The sequence below is a fragment of the Lissotriton helveticus genome, chromosome 3_1, assembly GCF_964261635.1.
Source record: "Lissotriton helveticus chromosome 3_1, aLisHel1.1, whole genome shotgun sequence".
Taxonomy (NCBI): Eukaryota; Metazoa; Chordata; class Amphibia; order Caudata; family Salamandridae; genus Lissotriton; species Lissotriton helveticus.
This window is the reverse complement of record NC_136061.1, coordinates 65,065,119-65,092,977: the sequence shown is the minus strand read 5'-3', so window position 1 is coordinate 65,092,977 and position 27,859 is coordinate 65,065,119. Positions and strand designations below refer to the sequence as shown.

At 45.9% G+C, this 27,859-nt stretch overlaps 1 protein-coding gene across 1 annotated transcript in view; it reads left to right on the top strand.

Moving 5' to 3' along the window:
• SLC11A1 (solute carrier family 11 member 1) overlaps positions 1 to 27,859 on the top strand; it is a 196,990-nt gene that overhangs the window by 125,837 nt on the left and 43,294 nt on the right. The window contains exons 9-11 of the mRNA XM_078679242.1: positions 9,406 to 9,564; positions 16,671 to 16,757; positions 20,013 to 20,132. Of these exons, the coding sequence (XP_078535368.1) occupies positions 9,406 to 9,564; positions 16,671 to 16,757; positions 20,013 to 20,132 (366 nt within the window). The remainder of the gene's footprint in view (positions 1 to 9,405; positions 9,565 to 16,670; positions 16,758 to 20,012; positions 20,133 to 27,859) is intronic.

The window sequence follows — 27,859 nt, the reverse complement described above, 5'->3', positions numbered from 1 at the left end:
TGTATTTCCTCTGTGCGTCCTGGGTTATTATCATACAGGGAAAACATGATAGTTTATTAGATCAAACATGAGAGGTTTTATGCAGCGCACACCCTGAACTCATGTATTTCGTGTGCCCTCATACGCGATAACGAAGAAAAAGGAGGCAAAGTGAAATAAAACAATTGCCTAGTAACACACAACTTGGTCAAGTATGAAAGCCGGGATTTTTGCCAGGTTTTCTGGTGTCACATTATTCAATTCAGCAACTAGATGGGAATATCTTTTCCTCTATCCTTTTGAATCAACAATGAATGCTTAATGTTTCATTCTTGGCCCACGATGTTAGGGCGTGAATTGCAGACGGAAGCCACATGAAGGCTCAGCTTGTTTTGGGCTCAAAGGTCCGAGAAAACTTCGAGCTGAGCCTCAGCCAGGCTTGGCTCGAGTCTCCAGAGGCTCACCCACCCCTATCACATGATGGCAATTAAGGGGAGAACGGAATAGGAAGGATCGGGTTTGACTGTCATGAAACAATTTGGTGACGCAGGAATTCCACCAGGAGACAATGGGGCATATTATCAAGGGGGTTTATCACCGCTTTTTTGGCTTTAAAAGCCAAGAAAGCGGAGATAAAATTATCTCCCTATTACCTAGCTGTCACTAACACCAGTTAGCGACAGCTAGTAGGAGATAGCGACCATCTTGGGCCCCGCTTTGCATGTCAGTGATATTTATCACTAATGACATGCAAAGTGGGCGTGCCAAGATGTTAGCGACTGGAAACAGTCGCTAACATCGCTATCTCCTATTACCAACTTTTGGAGATATTCGCGCTAAGCGCGAATATCTCCAAAAGCTAACACCTGCCCTGAGCAGTTCTTAGCCATGTTATCCAATGGGAGGTGGATAACATGGCTTAGAGCATTAGCTCGGTAATGCATGAATATCGCTGACTTTTCAGCGATATTCATGCATTGCGGCCGTTTTTTATCGCATTTGCGATAAACCTTGGTAATACCAAGGTTTATCTGCGATAAAAATCGCCGCAGCTCAGTGGTAAATTTTTGTCTCTAACCAAGCAATAGCGATAATTATCGCTATTGCTTGGTAATATGCCCCGAGTGTTTTCTCCTTCCGGATAAAGTCTAAGGATTTTGGTTTGCTGTCGTGTTTTTTTATCACTTGTTTATTACCAGTCTTTAGTTTTGGTTATGTTTTCCTATCTCTGTTAAAAAACAAGAGCAGAGAAATAGGCTGAGAGAGGGATTTACCCACAAGCACACAATTTGTTACAAGGGGCGGCCGAGATTAATAAACACATGCCTTCTAGTTCCATCATTTCCTTCTAGCTCATAACGCAGCAATTGAGTGGTTCTGATGGTGAGACAAAAGGCCTACTTTAACCAAATAAATGCCACTGTGCTGTGGAACCTGCCTAGACATTAAGGGGCAGATTTACAATAACTGGCGCATCCCCAGGGATGCGCCAGTTATTGTGCGCCGCATTTACAATGCGGCGCACCATGGGGCACAAACGGCACAGATGCATGACGCATCTGTGCCATAAAGGTGGCGCATTCCTGGAGTTGCGACGCAGCTCCAGCAATGGTCTGGGGGGCCCTATCTGTCCAATGCTGCGTCAAGCCTTACGCCTGCTTCAAGCAGGCGCAGGGTTTTGACGCAGCATTGGCCTAAAAGTGACTGAGTGAAATCTTGTAGATTTCACTCAGCCACTTTTAGGAACCGGAACGACTCCTTATAGCGCAGGGCTTTACAACGTGACGCATCTCCCAGATGCGTCACGTTATAAATACCCCGCACCATGGCGCATCTTTTGCGCCGCCGCTGCGTCACAAAAGTGACGCAGCGGCGGCGTAAAAGAGGTGCAAGGGGCTTGTAAATCTGCCCCTAAATATAGAGCTCTCAACCAGATTTTTTGGCAAAGTGGTAAAGTCAGGGTTAAACATCAAGCCTCCTAGTGCCATGGTTAAACCTTTCCATCTGTCCTATGTCTAGTGGTGGAGGTTGGGCATTTGTGTCTGCCCGCCTCAGTGAACTGCACACCTTGTTAGGGGATCTTTGTCAAGGATTTTCTTTAGCACTCGCAACATTAATTGAGCCTGTTGCTAAGCACTGCTAATTTTTACAGAGAAGAGACTAAATCGGGGCCGGAGAGGGCGTAGTGGGTATTAGGCGTTTCCCTGGGAGGCTGGAGGGGTGGGCGCCGGTTATGTTACTGGGGGCTGGTTTAGAGCAGTGCTGCAGTATTGGCCCCCAGTAACAAAAGCAGCATTGCTTCACAATTGCAAACACCCCGGAAGGAGGGGGACGGGTCCAACACAATTGCCAGGGATGTTTTTTATTTATTATTATTTAGAAGTTTTCTATAGCGCTAACAAGACCCAAAGGTATCAGAGCGCTTCACAGTAGAGGGAATGAAAAAGAGAACAACATGAAACAAACCCAATAAAAGCAATCAGCGAACGACAATTTGGAATGAAGGAAAGTTCGGACAGCAGGGCTTCTCGGTACTGGATTCAACAATACCGCATGGATTCTGAGACGTTTGCAGCTCCAAGTTATCCACAACCAAGGGAGCAGATAAGGCACAAGGATTTGAGTTGGCTCTTGAATTCTGCATAGGACGGTATAGTTCTGATGTACGGGGGGATGGCGTTCCATATTTTGGGGGCATTTCCTGAGAAAGAGCAGTCCGCAGTTCTCTTCTTTCTGGTTTGTGGTAGGATGAGCAGCAGGGAGTTAGAGCTTCTCAAATTTCTGGCTTGGCCTGCTTTTTTGAGCTTGTTAGCCAGGTATTCCGGTTTGTTTTGAGCTTCCAGTCCGGCTCTGGACTAAATTCATAAGGGAATTGTTATTCCTAAGATTCTATTTCATTCCAATTCAATAATAATGACTTCCTTTGTACATTTCACTTTACAAAGATAGCAACTGCAAGCAGAGAATGTGTACTCCAGGGTGTGGTGGAGTCTCAGTGACTCAGATACAACATAGCACTTTATTATCCAATCTAGGACTCTTCTAGAGTCATGGGGCTTCATTTAGAGGGAAATCTGTAACGAAACCCGTCAAAATAGCTCCACAATCACTGACCACATCATGTGTATGCTTCACTTCCCCTACGCTCAACTTACATCCCAACTCCCACCATGCGGGCATCAATGGGGCCACACCACAAACCTTACTTTTTGGCTACTGGGAAAATATTACCCATGATCTAGAAGCTTCCACTGTTTGTCCAATACAGAAAACAAAGTGACTTGACTTGTTATAATGCAATTTGGTGAAGTGGTAGACGGGTATTTGAAACAGAGAATGCTTGTTTTAAATTCCGAGGCATAACCACTATGCCAGGACCTCCTGCTATTATCAGTGACTTTGCAAAGGGTCTAGGAAGGATGCTACACCATCATAGGATGATGCAACATCTCAGATTTGCAGAAATATTTCTGTTTTTTCCCAACTAATTCCCATAAAAATGCAACATGTCCCAATTTTCAAAGCCAATATACTGTCAGCAGATGGGTATGAATTATCTTGTGGTATTTATATAGGATTGCTTAGAGGAACTCCCAAAGGAAACAATCAACGTATTGGGGCGTTCGTTCCGAGCCTGGTGAAGCGGTGCGCTCTCCCATACTACGAGTTTGTCAAGTGCAAGAACACAAGGCCTGGTTTGTTCTGTGCAGATCTGGACCTAGTAAAACTGCTGTTGAACTGTCCCTCCCTGACTCCCTGCTACACTAGAAGGAATGCAGAGAGCCTCTCCATGTTGTAGAAGAATTTGCCCCTGGATGGCTCCGGACTTCCCTGCTTACATCCTCTGGTGACCACACTGCTCCACACTCAAATTTACGACCTGCTCAAAGCAAGTGGTAAACATACCTGTATTTGTTCCCATAACTGGGCCTAACCATGCTGAAAGGACCCGGTATTCTCAGGTGCGCATGATTAATCTTCATTCCAGGTATAAATATTTGTGATGCAGACTTGTTCCAGTTCGTATGTCCGCGAAAACCATATAAAAGTGGGAGCTGCTGATTCACTTGTTCCAGTTCGTATGTCCGTGAAAACCATATAAAAATGGGAGCTGCTGATTCACTTGTTCCAGTTCATATGTCCGCGAAAACCATATAAAAGTGGGAGCTGCTGATTCACTTGTTCCAGTTTGTATGTCCGCGAAAACCATATAAAAGTGGGAGCTGCTGATTCACTTGTTCCAGATCTTATGTCCGCGAAAACCATATAAAAGTGGGAGCTGCTGATTCACTTGTTCCAATTCATATGTGGGAGCTGCTGATTCACTTGTTCCAGTTCGTATGTCCGTGAAAACCATATAAAAGTGGGAGCTGCTGATTCACTTGTTCCAGTTCGTATGTCCGCGAAAACCATATAAAAGTGGGAGCTGCTGATTTGCTTGTTCCAGTTCATATGTCCCCGAAAACCATATAAAAGTGGGAGCTGCTGATTCACATGTTCCAGTTCATATGTCCGCGAAAACCATATAAAAGTGGGAGCTGCTGATTCACTTGTTCCAGTTCGTATGTCCGCGAAAACCATATAAAAGTGGGAGCTTCTAATTCACTTGTTCCAGTTTGTATGTCCGCGAAAACCATATAGAAGTGGGAGCTGCTAATTCACTTGTTCCAGTTCGTATGTCTGCGAAAACCATATAAAAGTGGGAGCTGCTGATTCACTTGTTCCAGTTCGTATATCGGCGAAAACCATATAAAAGTGGGAGCTGCTGATTCACTTGTTCCAGTTCGTATGTCCGCGAAAACCATATAAAAGTGGGAGCTGCTGATTCACTTGTTCCAGTTCGTATGTCCGCGAAAACAATATAAAATTGGGAGCTGCTGATTCACTTGTTCCAGTTCATATGACCGCGAAAACCATATAAAAGTGCGAGCTGCTGATTCACTTGTTCCAGTTCGTATGTCCGCGAAAACCATATAAAAGTGGGAGCTGCTGATTCACTTGTTCCAGTTCGTATGTCCGCGAAAACCATATAAAAGTGGGAGCTGCTGATTCACTTGTTCCAGTTCGTATGTCCGCGAAAACCATATAAATGTGGGAGCTGCTGATTTGCTTGTTCCAGTTCATATGTCCTCGAAAACCATATAAAAGTGGGAGCTGCTGATTCACTTGTTCCAGTTCGTATATCCGCGAAAACCATATAAAAGTGGGAGCTGCTGATTCACTTGTTCCAGATCTTATGTCTGCGAAAACCATATAAAAGTGGGAGCTGCTGATTCACTTGTTCCAATTCATATGTGGGAGCTGCTGATTCACTTGTTCCAGTTCGTATGTCCGTGAAAACCATATAAAAGTGGGAGCTGCTGATTCACTTGTTCCAGTTCGTATGTCCGCAAAAACCATATAAAAGTGGGAGCTGCTGATTTGCTTGTTCCAGTTCATATGTCCCCGAAAACCATATAAAAGTGGGAGCTGCTGATTCACATGTTCCAGTTCGTATGTCTGCGAAAACCATATAAAAGTGGGAGCTGCTGATTCACTTGTTCCAGTTCGTATGTCCGCGAAAACCATATAAAAGTGGGAGCTTCTGATTCACTTGTTCCAGTTTGCATGTCCGCGAAAACCATATAAAAGTGGGAGCTGCTAATTCACTTGTTCCAGTTCGTATGTCTGCGAAAACCATATAAAAGTGGGAGCTGCTGATTCACTTGTTCCAGTTCGTATATCGGCGAAAACCATATAAAAGTGGGAGCTGCTGATTCACTTGTTCCAGTTCGTATGTCCGCGAAAACCATATAAAAGTGGGAGCTGCTGATTCACTTGTTCCAGTTCGTATGTCCGCGAAAACAATATAAAATTGGGAGCTGCTGATTCACTTGTTCCAGTTCATATGACCGCGAAAACCATATAAAAGTGCGAGCTGCTGATTCACTTGTTCCAGTTCGTATGTCCGCGAAAACCATATAAAAGTGGGAGCTGCTGATTCACTTGTTCCAGTTCGTATGTCCGCGAAAACCATATAAAAGTGGGAGCTGCTGATTCACTTGTTCCAGTTCGTATGTCCGCGAAAACCATATAAATGTGGGAGCTGCTGATTTGCTTGTTCCAGTTCATATGTCCTCGAAAACCATATAAAAGTGGGAGCTGCTGATTCACTTGTTCCAGTTCGTATATCCGCGAAAACCATATAAAAGTGGGAGATGCTGATTCACTTGTTGCAGTTCGTATGTCCGCGAAAACCATATAAAAGTGGGAGCTGCTGATTCACTTGTTCCAGTTCGTATGTCCGCGAAAACCATATAAAAGTGGGAGCTGCTGATTCACTTGTTTCAGTTCGTATGTCCGCGAAAACCATATAAAATTAGGAGCTGCTGATTCACTTGTTCCAGTTTGTATGTCCGCCAAAACCATATAAAAGTGGGAGCAGCTGATTCACTTATTCCAGTTCGTATGTCTGCGAAAAACCATATAAAAGTGGGAGCTGCTGATTCACTTGTTCCAGTTTGTATGTCTGCGAAAACCATATAAAAGTGGGAGCTGCTGATTCACTTGTTCCAGTTCGTATGTCCGCGAAAACCATATAAAAGTGGGAGCTGCTGATTCACTTGTTTCAGTTCGTATGTCCGCGAAAACCATATAAAATTAGGAGCTGCTGATTCACTTGTTCCAGTTTGTATGTCCGCCAAAACCATATAAAAGTGGGAGCAGCTGATTCACTTATTCCAGTTCGTATGTCTGCGAAAAACCATATAAAAGTGGGAGCTGCTGATTCACTTGTTCCAGTTTGTATGTCTGCGAAAACCATATAAAAGTGGGAGCTGCTGATTCACTTGTTCCAGTTCGTATGTCCGCGAAAACCATATAAAAGTGGGAGGTGCTGATTCACTTGTTCCAGTTCGTAAGTCCGCGAAAACCATATAAAAGTGGGAGCTGCTGTTTCACTTGTTCCAGTTCGTATGTCCGTGAAAACCATATAAAAGTGGGAGCTGCTGATTCACTTGTTCCAGTTCGTATGTCTGCGAAAACCATATAAAAGTGGGAGCTGCTGATTCACTTGTTCCAGTTCAAATTCTCTTCGACCAAGGAGGGGGTACTCCTGGGAACAAATGGGAACCAAGTAGTCCTGCCTGTTGATAAGGAAGGAAATGTCAATCCCGTAAGAGGAGCTGATCGAGGAAGGGATCACAGCAACTGACCATGGCGTACGCATCTCACCATCTAACATGATCAACAAGATCAGAGGCACCAACCTATCTGTGCAGCTTCGTTGAACATGCCATAGCACTATCAAAGTGTGCGAGGCAGTCTCTTTGCATTATACCATCATCATCTCCAAGGTAACAGGAGCCGTGCGCCCGATTGGTAGGTCGACTGAAGCCAGGATATGTGCCTGGTTGTGGCACCCTCTGTCTGAGAGAAGCTAGACGGTGTGATAGTGACACTGCAAATCTGTGCCCAATGGTCCTAACTGGTCCCTAAAAGCAAAGCCTACTCACTCTGAGGTGCAGCAGGGTGACCTGTAAGAAGTAGAAGACCCAGCACCACCAGTGAAAGTGCCCCAGTCCACCCTGCTCAGAAGAATTGAGGCTTTGGCTTTGTGGCACTATGTGCCAAAGATAGCGCCTGGCTGCTGAGGTCCCAAAGACCTCAAACCCATCCGGGGGACTGCATCGCATCCCAGAACAACACCTGAAAGTGTGTCGCCATGGTGGAATCCCCACACTGAAAGACTGACAGCGCGGCCTTTGCCTATGGATGCACCTGTGTGACTGACCTTAAGGCCCAGATGTACGACCATTTTTTGGCGGTCTTAAAGGGTTATTTGGTCCGTTTACGACCGCAAAAAACGGATGCACAAAGTACTAACCCTATTTTGTGAGTCGCTAATCTATTAGCGACTCGCAAACTAGGGTTAGCGGCTCGCTATTAGGAAGGGTCGTGCCAATGGCGTCCCTTCCTAATAGCAAGTGCAAATGCCATGAATGAGTGTTTTACAACCGCATTTGCGGCGAAAAAAAAACAGTTTACCACCTACTTCAAGTAGGTGGTAACGCATTCGCAAATGGGAAGGGATCCCCAAGGGACCCCTTCCCTTAATATTTTTCAAGAGCAGGCAGTGGTCCCAGGGACCACTGCCTGCCCTTAAAAAAAGGAAACTGAAAAGTTTTCTTTTTCTTTTTTACATGCATCCCGTTTTCCTTTAAGGAAAACAGGCTGCATTTTTTTTAAACTGCTTTTTCGACAAAGCAGTCCAAGACATGGTAGTCTGCTGACCCCAGCAGGCCACCATTACTGGGAGTGCTAGCCATTCCCAACGGGGACGCTAATTGCGACAGCCTCGTTAATATTCATGAGGCATGCAATTTGCGACCCCATTGGGAATCACAAACAGTGTCTGAGACACTGTTGTATATTGAATTTTGGGACTTGCAAATTGTGACTCGCAATTTGCTAGTCGCAAAATTGAATGGTCGCACATCTGGCCCTAAGAGATTTACTGGAGAATCAGGACCAGGTCTGCTGAATCCTCCCGGTGTGCCTGTATCAACGGATATCAGAGTCTGGAAGAGGGCCAATGCCAGAATCACCTTCCCCTGCTGCGACCTCCTGGAGACTCGCTGTTCGACTAGTAGCTGTCTGCATCCAGTGGGAGTGTCGAGCACCATACGGAGAGGGCTACGTCACTCACCAGTGAACGCACCATCATCAGACAAACCAACTTGGCCCTCATGCAACACCAGCTGTGTATGGGGAAGAGACTCCAATGGCCCCAATGTCCTTGAGACTGTGTGTATTAAAAGAAATAGAAGGGAGTGCGCTGAACCTTATTAGAAGCTAAGACACCAATACTGAATGCCCTGAGACTGAGGGGAAAGGCAGTATAGCACCTAGAAGGAGTGGTCCCTCTTTTAAGCATCTAAGACTTGTGAATCAGGTATTCTCATGTGAATTTACCCACTTTGAAGCACACAAGACTTACACCTGTGAATCAGCTATAGCCATGTGAATACAATGTGCATTATTTCTGCTTCCTGCATGATAGGGAACCTGTCCTCTATGAAAAGAAGCACTGGGCTGGACAACGATGTTATTGGACTGTTGGAGGTGGTGAGGGGTGCTGAGCGTGAGTACCCACACACTAAGCTCCCTGAGAATCCTGTGATTGTCATTGCTACCGCTGAGAGTCAAGTGCTGAAAGGGTTGTACTTGGCCCAGTTTGCAGAGTCATAGTAGGACAGGTCGCGGCACAGCAGAGGGAAATAACCCCAGCCTCCACGGCTGCGGCCCAGTAGCATCTGCCCACCCAGTGGCTTCCAGAACGGAGTGTGATAGTTACTAAGTTGGTCGTGGCTTATAATTGATTGATGCGACCACACATACTCAGGGTGTAAGGATCCAGCATTAAACTCTCCCTGCTTGACTTCACAGACGCGAAGTGTGGATCGATCCAGGAAGCAGGAAGTGAAGGAAGCCAACATGTACTTCATGATCGAGGCCAGCATCGCCCTCTTCGTGTCCTTCCTCATCAACCTCTTCGTCATGGCTGTCTTCGCAGAGGCCTTCTTCAATAAAACCAATCAAGAGGCGGTAAGTCAAGTTTGAGAGGTTGTGTTAATTAATTTGAGCCGGGGGTTTCTGCAGAGGAGTCGTGATTGTGGGAGTGAGTGAGCATAACAAAAAAAGTAAATGAATAACTTACTGCGTCTATGTTCCTTCTCTCCTGCCTCCAACTTCAGGAACAGGTAGCAGGCAGCCAGGCTCCCTCCACTAAGCCAATCACAATGGTGCAATGCAGCGTTGGGAGTGGTCTGAGCATCGTGACACAGCCCTCAGCCAGTGGCTGGAGGGATGGGCATGTTCTCCATGCAGGCTGCGAGGCAGGCTGCATGGAGAACGTGGAAAATACGTATGACTAGTTTTGGCAGCCCGAGAGGGCAGACCAAACGGTCATTGCGCACTTAGGAGTGGGCAAACCACTCCTCCCCTGCCAAGCTCCGACAGCAGAGCAGCTCCGTCCGCTCGTAAAGCAGAACAAACATAAAATGATAATAACTGAAAGTTATGATCATTTTATGTTTTTGCTTCTCGCACTTCTTGAAAGCAGTGGGGTGACGTTCTTCCGCCATAGGGGAGGAGCCACCTCTGGGTTTCTGGTGCTCAGCAGCGGCACTTAATCATTAACACCAGCGCTTTTCAAGAGCACCAGTTAAGGACATATTCATTTATGATAGGTACAGGGAGATTAAGTGATTGCCTAGAATCACTGGATGTATGACGTTACCACGCGATCAAAATGATTGCGGTACATCACAACGCAGCTTTTACAACGCAAGTCGTTACCACGACTTGCGCTGTAGGGTGGTGGACTAAGGAATAGTATGATTTACTATTCCAACTCCAGCCTACGTACAGTAGGGAAGGTGTTGGAATAGTAAATCACACTATTCCTTAGTCTAGAGCGCCCTCCAGTGCAAGTCGTGGTAACGACTTGCGTTGTAAACGCTGCGTTGTGAATGTATTGCGGTGTTTTGACAGCGTAGTAAAGGTTGTTTCCCACTCCACTGCCTCTTGATCCAAAGCCGAACCTCGTACCTGGTTCCCCAGCTCGAAGTGGGCAGCTCTGGCCATTATGCCACATCCTCTCCCCGCTTTCATAGTTGGTTCTGTTTTAGGCGGTGCTGACACAAGAAATGGGCTGGTGCAAGCTGCCTCCTGACAAGAGCCCAGACACTTATGTTGATACAAATTAACCACTGAGTAAAAGATGCCCCCAGGACACATGGAAATGGCATCACTAAACCTTTGGCCATGGCCAAAATATATATATTTTTGGGAAGTTTTATATAGCGCAAACTCGACCTGAAGGCAGACCTACCAACTTTGTTTACTTTTTCATTGCATGAACGGAGGTAGCCCTTGAAGGAGGCGGGGCTTAGTGCTGAGCACACCCGAAGCAGGTTTAAATTAACTGCCACCAAGCAGACAATTCTTTAACCCATTTACCGCGGCTGACATTCCACCGCGGTGTGGGCGTTCGACGAAGTGGGCGGGGCTGCGTCGGCCGTTTGTTGTGCGCAGCACCCGGGAGGTAGTGCTCGCACGCAACAGGTTAACGGCCCTCCTTCCTCCATTTGCCAACACCAAAAACAAAGCTGTAGAGGCTGCCACCGAAGTCCTTAGGATGTTTCACACCTCGTAATGGGCATCAGCTGTTCAGAACCTCAAAACAATTAGCTGGAAACCTGCTCTCTGCAGCTGTTTCCCGCTAATTGTTTGCACGCCGTGTTATATCGGCTCATCACCGTGTGAAGTGAGCTGATATCGTGTGACACACGGTGGCGCAGTGTGAGTTGGCAGGTCTGCGAAGGTATTGGATCACTTTACATGAGCACCAGTTGCATTACACAAGGACACATTTATTTTTGTTTGGCACAGGGATATTAAGTGATTTGACCAGAATCACAGGATGTTGAGAAAACGTTGAGATTTAAACCTAGTTCCTAAGCCGGCAGCTCTGGACATTATGCCACATCCTCTCCCTCTCTATTTCTGAATGTCTCTCATCGGCAGGCATCAAGCATCTGAGGATAACTCCTAGATGGTCTCAAGCCAACAGTGAAGTAGAACGCTTCATGAAAACCATCGTCAATTTTTCGTGCCACTGGTCAAAATGTTGACGGGGCTATTCATGTTTTCGCGAGAGAGTATTTTCTGACGCCACAATCCTTCACTCAGAGAGCTCTAATATATCTGAGTGAAGAGTGAATAGTGAGTGACTGAATCACTCACCACCCATCATGGGTCCAAGAATTACATGATGATGTAAGTACCTTAGCTCAGAGACAGAAACAGACTGACAAATGCAGTTCCAAATGCGAATCCATAGTGCCGAAAGTGGTTCCTGGAGATCTAGGGCTAGATGTAGGTAATTCTATTTTACCACTTCTTAAATACCGAATTTTACCGATTCGGTATTTAAGAAGTGGTAAAATAGAGGGGGAGAGGGATGTAGGTATTTCAGAATCGGTAAATACCGAATCGTTAAGATTCGGTATTTACCGATTCTGTAAATACCGATTCGGTAATATTCATTGATTCCTATGGGCATTGAAGCCCATAGGAATCAATGGGCAGGGGGTGTCACTTTGACACCCTCTAGCACCCCAAATACAGGCATGAGCGCCATGTGGCACACAGACATGCCCTAAGGGCATGTCTGTCTGTCACATGGCATAGGTGTGCATGCACAGATGTGCATGCACACCTGAATTCGGTATTTTACCACACAATAGGATTGTGTGGTAAAATACCGAATTCTGAAGGCCTGTAGCACTGTAAACAGTGCTACCTACATCTTGGATTTACCAAATCGGTAAAATTACCGATTCGGTATTTTACAGATTCGGTAAATTTACCGATTCGGTAAATTTACCAAATCTGTAAAATGGTGCCCCTACATCCCAAAAACCCATTTACCGGTCGTAACGGCCGAAATCGGCCGTTACCGGCCGGTAAATGGCCACCTACATCTGGCCCCAAGTGCTTCTGAAAGAAAGACACTCTGGCAGCAAGTTTCGACTCCCTTTTGAAACCGCTTTGTGAACTGTGGAGAAAATGTGCAGAACTCAAGTGACAGCCGAGAAGGGGACAGTGACCGTCACAAGAAATGTCACTATTCAAGAAATGGAGAGGAGAGCTGTTGGCTGAGGTTGAGTGGTCCTGCTGCCACCCAAGGCAGAAGGATGTGGATGTGGCCTAACGGTTAGGGTGATCGACCTAAAATCTGGGGAACTGGGTTTGAGTCTCAGCAACGACGCTCAACATCCTGTGATTCTGGGCAAATGCCTGACAAAAATGACTGGGCCCTTGTGTAAAGTAACTGGCGCTCAGGTAAAGCGCTCTGATACCCAATACCTTTGGGTATATAAAACTCTTGGGGAAAAAAAGGCTGGTGCTGTTGAAGCAACAGTTCACTACTGTCGGAGGGCATGTTGTCTAGTTGCTAAGATTTGATTCCTTAACTGTTTTTATTGTGTTTTTATTTAACAGAGGTCTCCCCGTCTCTTATAGAGGTGCCTTGTTTGTTGGTGTCACTGAAAAGTGAACAAAGGCGTCTTTGGAAGCCTTAGTTCCCTTTCAGTGCAGACTTGCAAAGTCTGAATGGAAGTGAGGAAAGAGGTACTAGTGAACGGCCCTGTTTGAAAGACCAGAAGCGGCCACTTTTTCCAGCTAGCAGCATACGTGGACCCATCCTTTCTAGTGTCCACCTTGGCCCACTCTCAGCATGGCACCAGAGGTACAGCCAGTGTGTCACAGGCCCAAGTGCAAGGAAGGAACTAGGGCCCCTGGCTGCTGTTTGAATGATAAAATACAGTAATAACTAGGGTTCAGTGGGCCCCTCAGGCCTCTGGGTCTCAGTGCCATTGGACCTGCTGCACTAATCGAAGCCACGCCCCCTGACTGGCACAAAGGGATCCTCCGTGCCAGCCGGTTGCTACTTGTACCTGATTGGCGCATGCTTTATGTTCACTCATTTATTTATTTATTCATAAAGTTTTATATAGCACGAACTTGACCCAAGAGGGTATCAGAGCACTTTACATTTAGGATCGTTGCGTTAGAAGTTACATCAGTTACAAGAGCATAGTAAGGTACAGTACACATAAACAATGTTGCAAGAATTCGTAGGAGGGGGGGAGGAAGGAGTAATAACGGGGAGACGAGGAGGAACTGTGCCCAATGTCCGGCTGGGTAGGTGACGGTCGAGGGGGAAACCAGGGCTAGACTCCTCATTAGCTGTCTAGCAGCTCCTTCGGTCATCAGCCATGTTGCTCAGGTCTCAGTGTTCAGGAAAACCAGTTTTGAATTTATTTGATTTAAGTAGTTTATATAGCGCTGGCTAGACCCGGAGGTATCAGAACGCTAAAACCAGAGGAACATTGCGTTACAAGTTACATCAGTTACAATAGTGTAGTAAGGTACAGTAAACAAACAACAAGGTTGAGAGAATTAGTGGGAAAGGAGGGGAGGAAGAAGCCATAGCAGGGAGACGAGGAAGAACTGTGTCCAATGTCCGGCTGGGTAGGTGACGGTCGAGGGGGAAACCAGGGCCAGTCTCCTCTATGGCTGTCTAGCAGCTCCACCGGACATCAGCCATGTTGCTCAGGTCTCAACATTAGGGGGAAACCATTTTGAATAGATACATAGGCTACAGTAACAGAGTCAAGTCCCCACTAGAGGATAGAGGTAAAGAAGGAGGTGGAGGGTGGGAGTACAAACAAACCAGAGAAGGAGCTGGGGCTGCCAATTAGGCCGATGGGGGATGTGATCAAGGTCTGGTCGGAGTCCGGTGGTAGGGAAAACTGTGGCAGACATCTTAGGGTCAGGCAAGGGATTGCTATTGTAGCATCTGAGATCAAAACTGCTTCCCTTGATTCTCAGGCCGCCCACCATTCTCGGGCTTTTCTGCTTCTGCTTTGTGCTGCCACCATTAGGTCCCACCCTACATCTCATTCCCTCCGGGTCCTACAGTTATGGTCACTATGAGATGGGATTCCTGTGCGTTGGGATTAAGTCTCAATTCACTGCTCTGTGTCCTTCATGCCACAGTCAGGCTCGCCAAACTTTACAGTCTTCATGCCACAGTCCGCTTCTGCAATATTCATTATCTTCACAGCTACTGGTTTTGTAGTAATATTCAGTAACCACTACTACCCAGGTACTCTTACGACTTAATTTTGTAGCACCTACAACTTGTAGCATCCCCAACCATACGGCGCCCAGGCACATCAGCAGTCACAGACGTTGCCGGCGGTGGGAGATGTAAACAGCCCTACAGTGCGGTGGCAGGAGGCAGCGTCGGAGGGGCAGATAAAACCATTCAGACCAGTCCCGCATCCATTTGAATCATTACTGCCGGGGGAGGTGGCACCTTTTGTGGTTTGAAATGGGAAAGGATGTAACCCACGGCTTCAAGTGTGATGAAAAATGTGTGTGTATGTGGTAGAGGGTGCGGGGCCTATAAATGGGGCGTGCCCTCTTTCATTTAGGGCGTGGCCTAAACATTTAAACTAAGGGCCTCATTTTCAAGGAACTGACGCATCTGCATAGATGCGTCAGTTTCCTTGTGCCAGCGCCAAATGTCCTTGCGCCACCATGGATCCGCTATATTTACAAAACAGTGCTCCATGGTCCAAGGTTTAACAGATGCGTCAGAAATTCTGACACATCTGTTGCCACAAAAGTGATGCATTGCTGGCGTTGCTCACGAAAGTGACACAATTCCACCACAGCCCGCTTTACATCAATTCAGTAAAACACATCACAATACTGTACTGATCTGTACTTACTGTCCAGCCACTCCCCTCTATGCGCAGGAAAACAGTAAATACTTTCTCACAAGCAAACAGATTATCCGAAGAAAAGCCCCTCCCACTTATAACACTAATAAATATGCACATTGAATTTCTTTGCCAGCCCCCATGAGCCATACCACATACTACTGATAATAAAATGCTTGCACAATACTTGCCACATTGCTGATATGGAGGTTCAAGGCCCCACAGTTACCCATGATGTTGTTAGCCAGATAAGTAGCACTTATGTATTGGGATATGTTCTAAGATGGCGGCTTCCTTCTGGGACAGATATGGCATATATACCACGATCAGTCTGTCTTCAGTATACACCTTTCATTATTTGTATACGTAGATATCTGCTTCACAAGGCAGCTCAAACCACTGCACAGAAAGCCTCGTAAAATCAGGGATTTGTTTGGCTACTTACCATTAAACTTTAACAATACATATTTATTTACCAAGCATGCTTTTACAACCCAAATTTCGTTGTAAAGGCATGCGTGGTAGAGGCATATGCGTGGTGAAGGTTTTCGCTGTGGAGGCATGCGTGCTAAAGATGCATGCGTTGTAATGAGGGCATAATAACAGCATGAGTTGTAATGGCAACCATTATTCCATCATACAACCAAGTAAAACATGTGAAATATAAACAGGAACTAAATCACTGGCATGAATTAACATATTATGCATCCATTGTTCATAAATTGGATCATTGTTTTTGCCAGTCACGTTAAAGACATGAATACAGGGCCCGATAGGGACCTGTTTCAGTGTTCATTTTAAATTTCTACCTGGACTGGGACCCAGAGAGACCTGACACACTTAAAGTCCTGGTGTAACTGCACCTCCACTGGGTGGAGACGCATCAGCTCTAAAACTCATCAAGGCCCTGGTTTTTTAAGTTCAATATGTTTATTAAGATTTTAAAAAGATAAAAGCAGTTAGGTACAGTTCATAATGATACCGATAGGAAAAAATAAGGACAAATCCACAGATGCATCAGAGTATATCATGAATAACAGAGAAATCGCCACAACTCATACTTCTTAAAAGTAAAATAAAAATCAGGGAACAAAGTGGCATTAGTGAATCAGAGGAACTCATAAACGGCATCATTATATACAAAATAGAGAAAGGAAGGAGAAAGAGAAAAGGGAACAGAGCAGAAGAAAGGAAAGAAAGAAAGAAGAAAACAGAAGAAAGAGGAAAGAGGAAAAAGAAGAAGGATCTCTCTTGATGGCGCAACAAGACAAGACACTGACCCTGGTTTTGATGTTGATTGACAAGAGGGACATTGACTGAGTAGTAACACATTGTCTCTCTTTCCTCCTCCAGCATGACATGTGCCTGAACAGCTCCAGCCCCCACAAAGGGGTCTTCCCACCCACCAATGAAACACTCTCAGTGGATATCTATAAAGGGGTAGGTACTTCCTTGGATAGAGCCACAGGAAAGCAAATACAACCATTGAACGCTATACTCAGGTACAGCAAAATGACATTGTGTGCTGTACGGTCATCTCTCCTCTTTGTCCAAACCTCTATGGTATTCTCTCCTTTCTGCCCACCTCTCTATGGTCATCTCTCCTCTTTGTCCAAACCTCTATGGTATTCTCTCCTTTCTGCCCACCTCTCTATGGTCATCTCTCCTCTTTGTCCAAACCTCTATGGTATTCTCTCCTTTCTGCCCACCTCTCTATGGTCATCTCTCCTCTTTGTCCAAACCTCTATGGTATTCTCTCCTTTCTGCCCACCTCTCTATGGTCATCTCTCCTCTTTGTCCAAACATCTATGGTATTCTCTCCTTTCTGCCCCCCTCTCTATGGTCATCTCTCCTCTTTGTCCAAACCTCTATGGTCATCTCTCCTGTCTGCCTGCCCCTTTATGGCCATCTCTGCAGTCTTGATACCTTTCTGTGGTCATCTCTGCGGTCTAGACACCTTCATGTGAACACTTCAATCTGAATACTTCTCTCTGGTCACCTTCACTTCCAAAATACCTCTCTCTGGTCAAGTCTTCTATCCAGACACCGCTTGATGGTCATCTCTTTTGTCTGTCCACTCCTCTATGGTCATCTCTTCTGTCTGTCCACCTCTCTATGGTCATCTCTCCTGTCTGTCCTCCTCTATGGTCATCTCTTTTGTCTGTCCACCCCTCTATGGTCATCTCTTTTGTCTGTCAACCTCTCTATGGTCATCTATCCTGTCTGTCCTCCTCTATGGTCATCTCTTTTGTCTTTCCACCCCTCTATGGTCATTTCTTTTGTCTGTCTAACTCTCTATGGTCATCTCTCCTGTCTGTACTCCTCTATGGTCATCTCTTTTGTCTGTCCACCCCTCTATGGCCATCTCTTTTGTCAGTCCACCTCTCTATGGTCATCTCTCCTGTCTGTCCTCCTCTATGGTCATCTCTTCTGTCTGCCCACCTCTCTATGGTCATCTCTTCTGTCTGCCCACCTCTCTATGGTCACCTCTCCTGTCTGTCCTCCTCTATGGTCATCTTTTCAGTCTGGACGCCTCTCCCTGGTCATCTCTGCGATCTAGACACCTCTTTGTGGATAGTTCCGTCTGAATACTTATCTCTCGTCACCTCCCTCCACTACCAAGACACCGCTCTCTGGTCACATCTTCCATCCATTCACCTTTCTATGGTCATCTCTTCTGTCTGTTCACCTCTTTGTGGACTAGACACTTCTCTCTGAACATTCATCCCTGGTCCCCTCCACTGCTCAGACTCCTTTTACTGGTCCCTTCTTCTATCCAGGCATCATCTACCTTCTAATCTTCTGTCTGGACAACTCTCTCTGGTCACCCTTCTGTGTGGACACCTGTCTGTGGTCACCTCTTCTGTCTAGCTGCCTCTGCATCCTCATCTCTAAATGGTCACCTCTCCTGTCTGGGCACATCTGTGTTTTTTACCTCCTCTATCTGAAAACTTCTCTATGACCACCTATCTCTGGCCTCCTTTTCTCTCTGGTGACCTCTGGCTGGTCCCTCCCTCCATCTGGTCCTCTATGTCTAGTCGCCCCTCATGCTAATGTCACCTTCTCTGCATCTACCAGTCTGTTCTTCTGGTGTCTTCTGGCCTCTACTCATCTCCACTGGTCACCCCTTTCCTCTGCTCGTCACTTCATCTCTGTGTCTCCCAGTTAGTCTCAGCTTCTCTTTACTGGCCACCTGTTCTCTCTCCTTATCTTCCCTTCTCATTGTTAGCCCCCTCCTCTCCCTGCTGATGACCACTAATATCTCTCGGATAGTCACAGCTTCTCTCTACAGGTCGCCTTTTCTCATTGTTGATCACATTGGCTCTCTGTGGTCGCCTCTTCGCTCTGTGGCCCTGTTCGCCTTTACACCCAGACTTCTCATTGTTGATCATTTCTTCCCTCTGGACCACCTCTTCTCTCTTGGCATTATTACTACTCCCTCGTGGTCACCTCTTCCCCTTTGTGCCTGCTTTTCTCATCATTGGTCACGTCCTGTCTTTGGTGTCAGCTCTTCTCTCTTTGTGTCACCTCTATTCTCTGCTTGTCACATCAGCTGTCTGCTGGTCACCTCCTTGGTCCCCTCGTCTCTCTGCTAGTCATCTCGGGTCCCTGCTGGTCACCTCCTGTCTCTGCTGGTCACCTCCTGCCTCTGCTGGTCACCTCACCTCTCTGCTGGTCACCTTCTGTCTCTGCTGGTCACCTCACCTCTCTGCTGGTCACCTCACCTCTCTGCTGGTCACCTTCTGTCTCTGCTGGTCACCTCCTGCCTCTGCTGGTCACCTCACCTCTCTGCTGGTCACCTTCTGTCTCTGCTGGTCACCTCACCTCTCTGCTGGTCACCTTCTGTCTCTGCTGGTCACCTCCTGTCTTTGCTGGTCACCTCCTGTCTCTGCTGGTCACCTCACCTCTCTGCTGGTCACCTCCTGTCTCTGCTGGTCACCTCACCTCTCTGCTGGTCACCTCCTGTATCTGCTGGTCAATTGGGCTTCTCCTGGTCACCTCATCTATCTGCTGGTCATGTCACCTCTCTGCTGGCCAGCTCATCTCTCTGCTGGTCACCTCCTGCCTCTGCTGGTCACCTCACCTCTTTGCTGGCCACATCATCTCTCTGCTGGTCACCTCCCATTTCTGCTGGTCATCTCCTGTCTCTCCTAGTCACCTCCTGCCTCTGCTGGTCACCGCATCTCTTCTGGTCACCCCATCTCTGCTGGTCATCTCCTGTCTCTGCTGGTCACCCCGTCTCTCTGCTGGTCACCTCTTGTCTCTGCTGGTCACCACATCTCTCTGCTGGTCACTGCCTGTCTCTGATGGTCACCTCCTGTGTCTGATGGTCACCTCACCTCTTTGCTGGCCACCTCATCTCTCGGATGGTCACTTTACTTCCCTGCTAGTCTCCTCCTGTCTCTGATGGTCACCTCATCTCTCTGCTGGTTACCTCATCTCTCTGCTGGTCACCTCAAGTCTCTGCTGGTCACCTCATGTCTCTGCTGGTCACCTCATCTCTCTGCTGGTCACCTCTTGTCTCTGCTGGTCACCTCCTGTCTCTGCTGGTCACCTCATCTCTTTGCTGGTCACCTCATCTCTTTGCTGGTCACCTCATGTCTCTGCTGGTCACCTCTAGTCATCCCGTGCCTCATTCTCGCTACGAAGTTGTGGGTCACTCCGGTAACGTCACTGTTTCCTCCCCATGTGCAGGGTGTTATTCTGGGGTGTGTCTTCGGCCCAGCTGCCCTCTACATCTGGGCAGTTGGAATCCTAGCTGCGGGTCAAAGTTCAACAATGACCGGTACCTACGCGGGTCAGTTTGTCATGGAGGTGAGAGAATTCCAGAGATGTGTTGCTAACATGCATTTTATAAGTTATTTATATTTGCTTCAATATTTTTGCAAGGGGGATTCCCAACTGTCATCTAGGCACTACACTAGCGCTACACATAAGAATGACAGTGAACCCTCCTGCTTTGATCATTGGCGCTGTAACAGGAGATGGGGCAGCACGCTTCCAGCTAGGTGCCTAAGGCTAAACCGGCCTGAATGTTTGCAGAGCCATAACATATATGTATGTCCACATCATGACGGCACAATTCACTACATCCCAGGATACATTAAGCTTAAATTACAAAGTACAACCATTTTCCATTTGTGGACTTATGTCCAATCGGTGCAAAATGGGCCGATACCCCATTGGTGAAGTGCACAATCACTCAATCAATCAATCAATCAGGGAATTGTGAAGTGCAGCTACTCACCCGTGAAGGTCTTACCGTGCATGGGGGGGGCAGCTCCGCTGAGTGCCGGGTCATCCGAAGAGCCAGCTCTTGAGGTCCTTCCTTTTTTTTTTTGTTTAAGAGATTTTTATTGAAGTTTTGCATGAGATAATACAAAATCCATGCAAGAAGAAAATGTAAAATATAAAATATACATATAATAGTTCAGCAAATATTAGTGAGGAAATAACACAATTATATGATATTAATTAAAAGAAATAAACAGAGGAGAAAAGAGAAAAGGAAAGAGAAAAGAGAGGAAAGAAGAAAAAGAGGAGAAAGAGAAAGAGAGGAGAGCGGGAAGAGAGAACTAGAAGATCACAAGTGCAAGTAATATAAAAAAGAAAAGATAAGAGAGAAAAATAAATAAAAAAGAAGGGAGAAATTAGGAAATGGGAGTAGAAGTAGAGAGATACGTAATAAAGGGTAACCAAAAAAGATCCGTTTTCATTTTTTGAGAAAGGGAAGTAGAGGAAACAGTAGAAACCCTATGTTATCACAAACAAGATTCCACCAAGTTGTTAAGGATATTTTAGAGTTATATTTCCAAGATGATAAAATAACTTTAAAAGCAAGAGCAATAAAAAGGTCGAATAACAGGGAAATGGGAGAAGTAACAGCAATATCGGGTGAAGAAGAGCCTAAAAAAACATTTCGTAATGATAATAAAAGATTACATTGAAAAATTTTCATGCAAATATTCCAAACAGATTTCTAAAACGAGAAAACATTAGAACATTCATAAAGTTGATGAATCAATGAACCCATAACAGTAGAGCAGGACCAACACAACAGTAGAGCAGGACCAACACAACAGTAGAGCAGGACCAACACAACAGTAGAGCAGGACCAACACAACAGTAGAGCAGGACCAACACAACAGTAGAGCAGGACCAACACAACAGTAGAGCAGGACCAACACAACAGTAGAGCAGGACCAACACAACAGTAGAGCAGGACCAACACTTGAGGTCCTTCCTGAACTGGTGCAGAGTGGGGCATTGCCCGAGGTGGAGGGGGAGGTCATTCCAGGCCTTGCCTGCGAGGTAGGAGAAGGACTTTTCTCCTGTTCTGGTCTTGTAGATGCATGGGATGCACAGTGCTATTAATAATAATAATTAGAAATAATAAACAGCTGCCGGCTCCACCTCTCAAGGGTGTGAAGCATTTTATGGTTTTAACTTCTTAACAGGCAGTTGAAACGTAAAAAACAGTTTGAAGCCACTGTTTGACCTCATGTACACACACATGCTGCTTCATCGTTCCCTCCCGTCCAGTGAAACACATTTCATGTAACACTCTGGGGGATGACATGGACCTGCTACTCCTCTGGGCACAGTCAGGCAACCAAGGGAAAAGCTTCATTGCCCCAGTGCTACTAAAACTGTGGTCCCTGGCGGGGGTCCATGAGACCAATTCCCTCACGGACCAGTGCTTAATTTGAGCCGGTGGTGTCCAATGCTCAGTACCGCACTTAATTGTTAAGACCAGCACTTATCATAGTCTGCCACATGATGGCGCTGTTTGTGTAATTTAGAGATGAACAGAACAGCTATTTATTAGTCAAAACACTTCCCAAGCCAATCTTATACCTTTAGGGCAGCAACTCCCAAACTGTACACCGCGGCTCCCTGGTGCGCCGTGAAAACTTGCCAGGGGCGCCACGAACAGATGAGCACACAGTTTGGGAATCAGGAATAAATAGTATGGCACGTAAGGTGGCAAGGGAAAACAGACGACTGCCGACGGCCTGAGTCAGTGAGGCTAGTCACGGAGGAGGCGCCAGCCGAACTGATAATGCTGACCGGCAGGGGGGGCGACAGACCTGTTACACGGAGGCGTTAATTGACCCAGGAGACCGCAGCGTGGGCCCCCCCTGAAGTGAAGACCAGCGCTGGCCTGAGTAAATGAGGAGGCCTGGAATTGAATGAGGGAGCTGGCTGAGAACTGAGGAGAAAGGGCCCAGTTCTCTTAGTGTTGCGAGCAGTAGGCAGCGCTGTACGCCGTTGGAGGAGGACTGTGGAGGGACGGGGCCAGGGGCGTAGGAGACACTCAATTTCTGGGGGGGACAAGGACAACCTTTTGGAGTTTCCGGTGACCCGATACAAATCGACCATTTTCTGGGAACCGTACACTACGTTAAACAAATACAATCACATAGGGGCATATTAGCAAGGAACCTCGATAAAATTATCGCAGTTTTAGCGACAGGAAACTGCGGCTAAAACGGCGATAATGGGCTTGCTAATATGCGTTATAGACCAAATGTGAAAAAACGTGTTTTTGAAACGTACATCTTCATGCACCAAGAAAACAAAGGTGGGAACAAAAAGGAAGAATAAACTGAATTCTCTTTGCAACATTCCTAAACCTCAAAATGCAACTGGAGTAATATTGGAGTGTATCGGAGACAGGCTAAAGGCACACAGAGCTGTAAGAGCAGAGAAATGTCCACTTTGTAAAAGTGGCATATGTCAAATAGTAATATGAAATCCAATCTTACCAGTAAAGAGGATTTATCATTGCCATTCCAAAGACGCAAAACATGACACAGCTTCTCTTTTCTAAATAGGAATTACAGCTCAAAAGAGTATACAGAGGAATTCCCAATGTTCATCTATGAGAGGAGTAGGCTTCACAGAAGTGAAAAACAAATGTAGGTGTTTTTCACTACAAGGACATGCAAAACTTAAATGTACATGCCCTACCTTTTAGTAACATAGCACCCTGGCCTATGGGCTACCTAGGGCCTACCTTAAGGGTGACTTATGTGTAATAAAAGAGAAGTTTAAGACTTGGCAAGGGGTTTTGAATACCAAGTCGACATGGCAGTAAAATTGTACACACAGGCTGCTCTGCATTGGCAGGTATGAGACATGGTTAAAGGGCTACCTGTCTACCTGTGTGGGTGGCACAGTCAGTGCTGTAGACCCACATGTAGCATTTAATTTACAGGCCCTGGGTATATGGTATACCACTGTAATAAGATACTTGTAAGCAAATTAAATATGCTAGTTGTGTATACACCAATGTTACCATGTTTGGGCGAGAAGCACTCGCATTTTAGCAATGGTCAGCTGCGGTAAAGTGTTCAGAGTCCTAAGGCCAACTAAAAGAATCAGTAAAAAGAGGAGGTAAGCAGGCAAAATGTTTGGGGGAAGATCACACAAGGCTGGCAGGTTTAATAGCATGGTATAGGATTCTGTGTGTCTGAGTACTGAAGTCAGTTGGATCCCTTTTGGAAACCCCTTGTTTAGCAGTGCACAAATGAGTAGTGCATGGAATGCACTAAAGTACAAAAACTTTGTTATATGGGAGGCTCATAAAAACTATAAAATGCTCAAAACAAGCAAATATTCCTTGTGCTAGGATTATTCGAGCTAAAATATTGAGCATTTAATTGAAAGCGTGGAGACCTTGTTCAAGACTATGATGTTTATTTACAAGTGACATTTGGAGAGTTGCATATTAACAGTGAAGTAATCTTTGGAGAATAGTTATTGCTACAAAGAAAAAAGGTCAGATGGGCAGGATAACTTGGATCTGGGTGGTGATGCTTCAGAAGATGAGCCGGGATGTCCAACACCAATGACTCTGCTTCTGAGCATGTCCAAGAGGAGTCTGAAGACCCCTTACTGGAGAACTCTAGTCCCCAGGGAATATCTCTAGTGACACAGAGGGATGCCCTTGAGGTAGGACCCCCTTTGTTCCTCCTGGGGAGTACAAAGTGCTCAGGGGAGGTTCCTCCTCTGCCACTGCAATAGAGACCTCCATCTCTAGCAAGAGAGATTATTCTTTAGAAATGGAATACCACCTGTTCAACGTTGAGAGAGCAAAGCTCAAATCAAGAAATAACATTTGGCCCCAGATAAGGAAACCCTAGAAGTCCAGAGGGCTTAGAAGAAATTGGTATTAGAATCATCCCATGGTGGCAGCACTAGTGAACCTAGAGTTAGGGAACACTCATTTGACACTAGGTACTTGAGCAGGATAGTCCCTCCTTACCAGCAGGTGATGACATTCATAAGTGGATTTCTGCTTTAGAGAGGGCCTGTGTAGTTCAGAGGGTTCCTCAGGGCCAGTGGGCGGCTATTCTGTGGCTCTCCTTTGCTAACAAAGATAGAGATAAACTCTTAACTGTGAAGGAAGAAGATGCAGACAATTACAAAGTCTTGAAGAGTGCCATCATAGGTGGGTTTGGGTTAACCATTGAGCAATACAGGGGTAAGTTTAGGGACACACAAAAGGCAAACACTTAAGACTGGGTAGATTTTGTATATAGTGCTATTAAGGCTCTGGAAGGCTGGCTTCATAGAAGTAATGTGCATGATTGTGAGGGACTGTACAATTTACTTGTGAGCAAGCACCTCCTTAATAACTGTCAAAAATCAGCAACTGCACCAGTACTGGTGGACTCAGAGCTGACCTCTCCCCAAGATTTGGAAAGAAGGCAGATGAGTGGGTTCACCAGCGTGAAACACGTCTCATGGTAGTAGTGACCAGAAGAACCAAGATTCTTCTAAGGTCCAAGAGAAAAGTGGGAAGAAATCTAAAGAAAATAAAGTCTTCTGAAGGTCCTCAAAATATCTTCCTCTGGGGGTAGGTCCAATTCATCTTCCTCCTCTAACAAGAAACCTTGGTGCTATTTGTGTAAGGAAAAAGGCCACAACAATACTGCTACTATTAATCCTAAACTTCCTAGTGCCCCTAGCAATAGCACTGGTGGTAGTAGTGCCCCCACCCCCAAAAGAATGCCTAAGAAAGTTCAGTGGATATTTAACTGTCAGAAGGCCTTTGATAACCTGAAGCAAGCCATGTGCCCTGCTCCAATTATGCAAAGTCCTGACTACTTCAAACAATTCATTGTTCATACAGATGCTACTGAGATAGGGATATGTGCAGTATTGTCACAGCTTCATACAGAAGGTCAGGATCAACCAGTAGCTTTTATATGCAGAAAGTTGACCCCCAGGGAGAAGCATTGGTCAGATAAGAGGGAGGCCTTTCCTGTGGCCTGGACCTTGAAGAAGTTGGGGCCATTCCTGTTTGGCACTCACTTCATTGTTCAGATAGACCATAAGCCCCTCTTATGGCTTAAACAGATGAAGGGTGAAAACCTCAAACTTTTGAGGTGGTCCATTTCTCTACAGGGGATGGACTTTTCAGTAGAACGTAGACCTAGGAGTAACCATGCCAACAAAGATGGACTTTCCAGATATTTCCACTGAGAAAATGAAGACTCAAATGGGCAAGGTTAGCCTCATGTCCTTACGTTTGGGGGGTGTAGGAAAGCAGAATCTGTTTTCATGGTTACCCCCACTTTGTATCTGGTGTCAGTGTGTTTTGTCTGTAGACTGCTAGTCTGGACCCCATCTACTATGCTCTCTCCCTTAAATTGGCTCTGGTAAGTACTTTGGTACATCCACAATTGGCTACTGGTGGACCCTTATAAGTCGCTAGTATATGGTACTAAGGTACTCAGGGCATAGGTACACCAGAGGCTCCCATGGGCTCCAGCATGTATTTTGCCAACCGTGGAAGTCCACTTAAACTTGAGTACAAACCTGCCATTGCAGCCTGTGTGAGAAGCTGCTTGCACCTCTCACAACAGATATGTTTCCTTATGTCTGAGGTCACTGCACTCAAAATCTATGTCACCCCTATGATAGGAAGGGAGCTTGGTTACAAATCTGAGAGTGCCCCTGCATGAGCTGGACACCCCTACAAACCCCGGATTTGATTCTTCAGGCTTTGTAAGAGCGGTCAGCCATTTTAAGGTATATAGTGGACATCAGTTATTACGTGATGTCTAACTGTATAATGGCTGCACTGGACCTGGTCATGTTTTGTAGCAAACATGTTGGAATCATACCTCAACACCAATTCTAGCGCTACAAGGATGATCCCAAGTACTGGGGGGCTCCTTAGGGAAACCCCTGTACTCCAAGTACCAGCCTTTCAGGGTCTGCCAGCAACCTAGTGCTGCTGCCAACCACAGACCCCATTCTGCCCTACTGCTACTGAGCTCGAACACGAGAAAGTAAAAAATAGGTTTCCTGTCACAGGGAGGTGTGGCTTGCCGGTGGCTTCAGACTGCTTTGAAGGGCACATTTGCCAGTTCAGGAACCCCTGGCTTCTTTTTAGGCGTGAAACAGGACAAAGACCAGGGGAGTATCCTTCCCTTTGTCCAACCCCTCCTCTGGGAGGGACCCCCGAGTCGTCCAACCCTTTCCTTAGGGTACTTAAGGGCTCCCCTGTGGGTAGGTCCTCAGATTCTTCGTGGAACAAGACTCTCAACCTCTGAAACCAAGACACTCTTTGACCATTTTGACACTTGGACTTCGGCGGACTTCGACTGGACCCAAGACTGCATCAAGGAAGACTCCTACTACTCCTGGTCTCACTGCTCTTCAAGTCTTCTGCGTCATTTGCGTCTGTGCATCATCCAGGTTCTCCAGAAGGCCTGTGGGGATCAGGGACATCCAAAGTATACTCCCTTGGCATGAAGGAGTCAACATGCGACTCCTACACCTTGTAACCCTCACAATCTTATGTAACACATCATGTAAATTGATTTACGTACATATGATTTATTGTCTTTGTATAATGTGGATGTGTGATTTAAAGAACTCCGACACCCTGGACTGGATAGTGCTATAAAATTTGAAATAAGACAAAATAGTGGTATTTAAATTGTTATTTATGTAAATATTCGGACAGACCAACACATCTGACACAATATAATGCAAGATGTGCGCTTAGACTATGTCTGGTGCTAATTGTTCTCATGTTCCAGGGCGAGGTTTAACTGCTCAAACATTTAAACAAAACATTAGGCTTTTGAGTGGCTGAATTGTGCAGTGTGAAACAGTCAAATAAAGTTGGGTCCCAGCTGAGGAGGGGCAGGATGCAGTCAGCATAGCTGCCAAGGTTTCAGAATGCTTTGTCATTTCATAATATCAGTATAATTATGAGTGACATATCAATGACTGAGTGACACTTTCTCGTGAGCAATGAAGACGAGGGAAACATATAAATATCAGAAATTACACCCATATAAGCAACGAAAAACTCTAAGGATATCTTAAAATTGCTGCAAAGCACCAGAAATGGAAGGCCGCAAACAGGAGACTCCTCCTTGCAGTCCAGCTGCACAGACTATAAACACCAACTCAATTGACTAATCTGAAAGCAATTTAAGCTTTATGGATAAAACAATATTTTATAAAGTAAACAGCTTCAGTTATGGTCCACTGCAAAACTCATTCCAAGAACA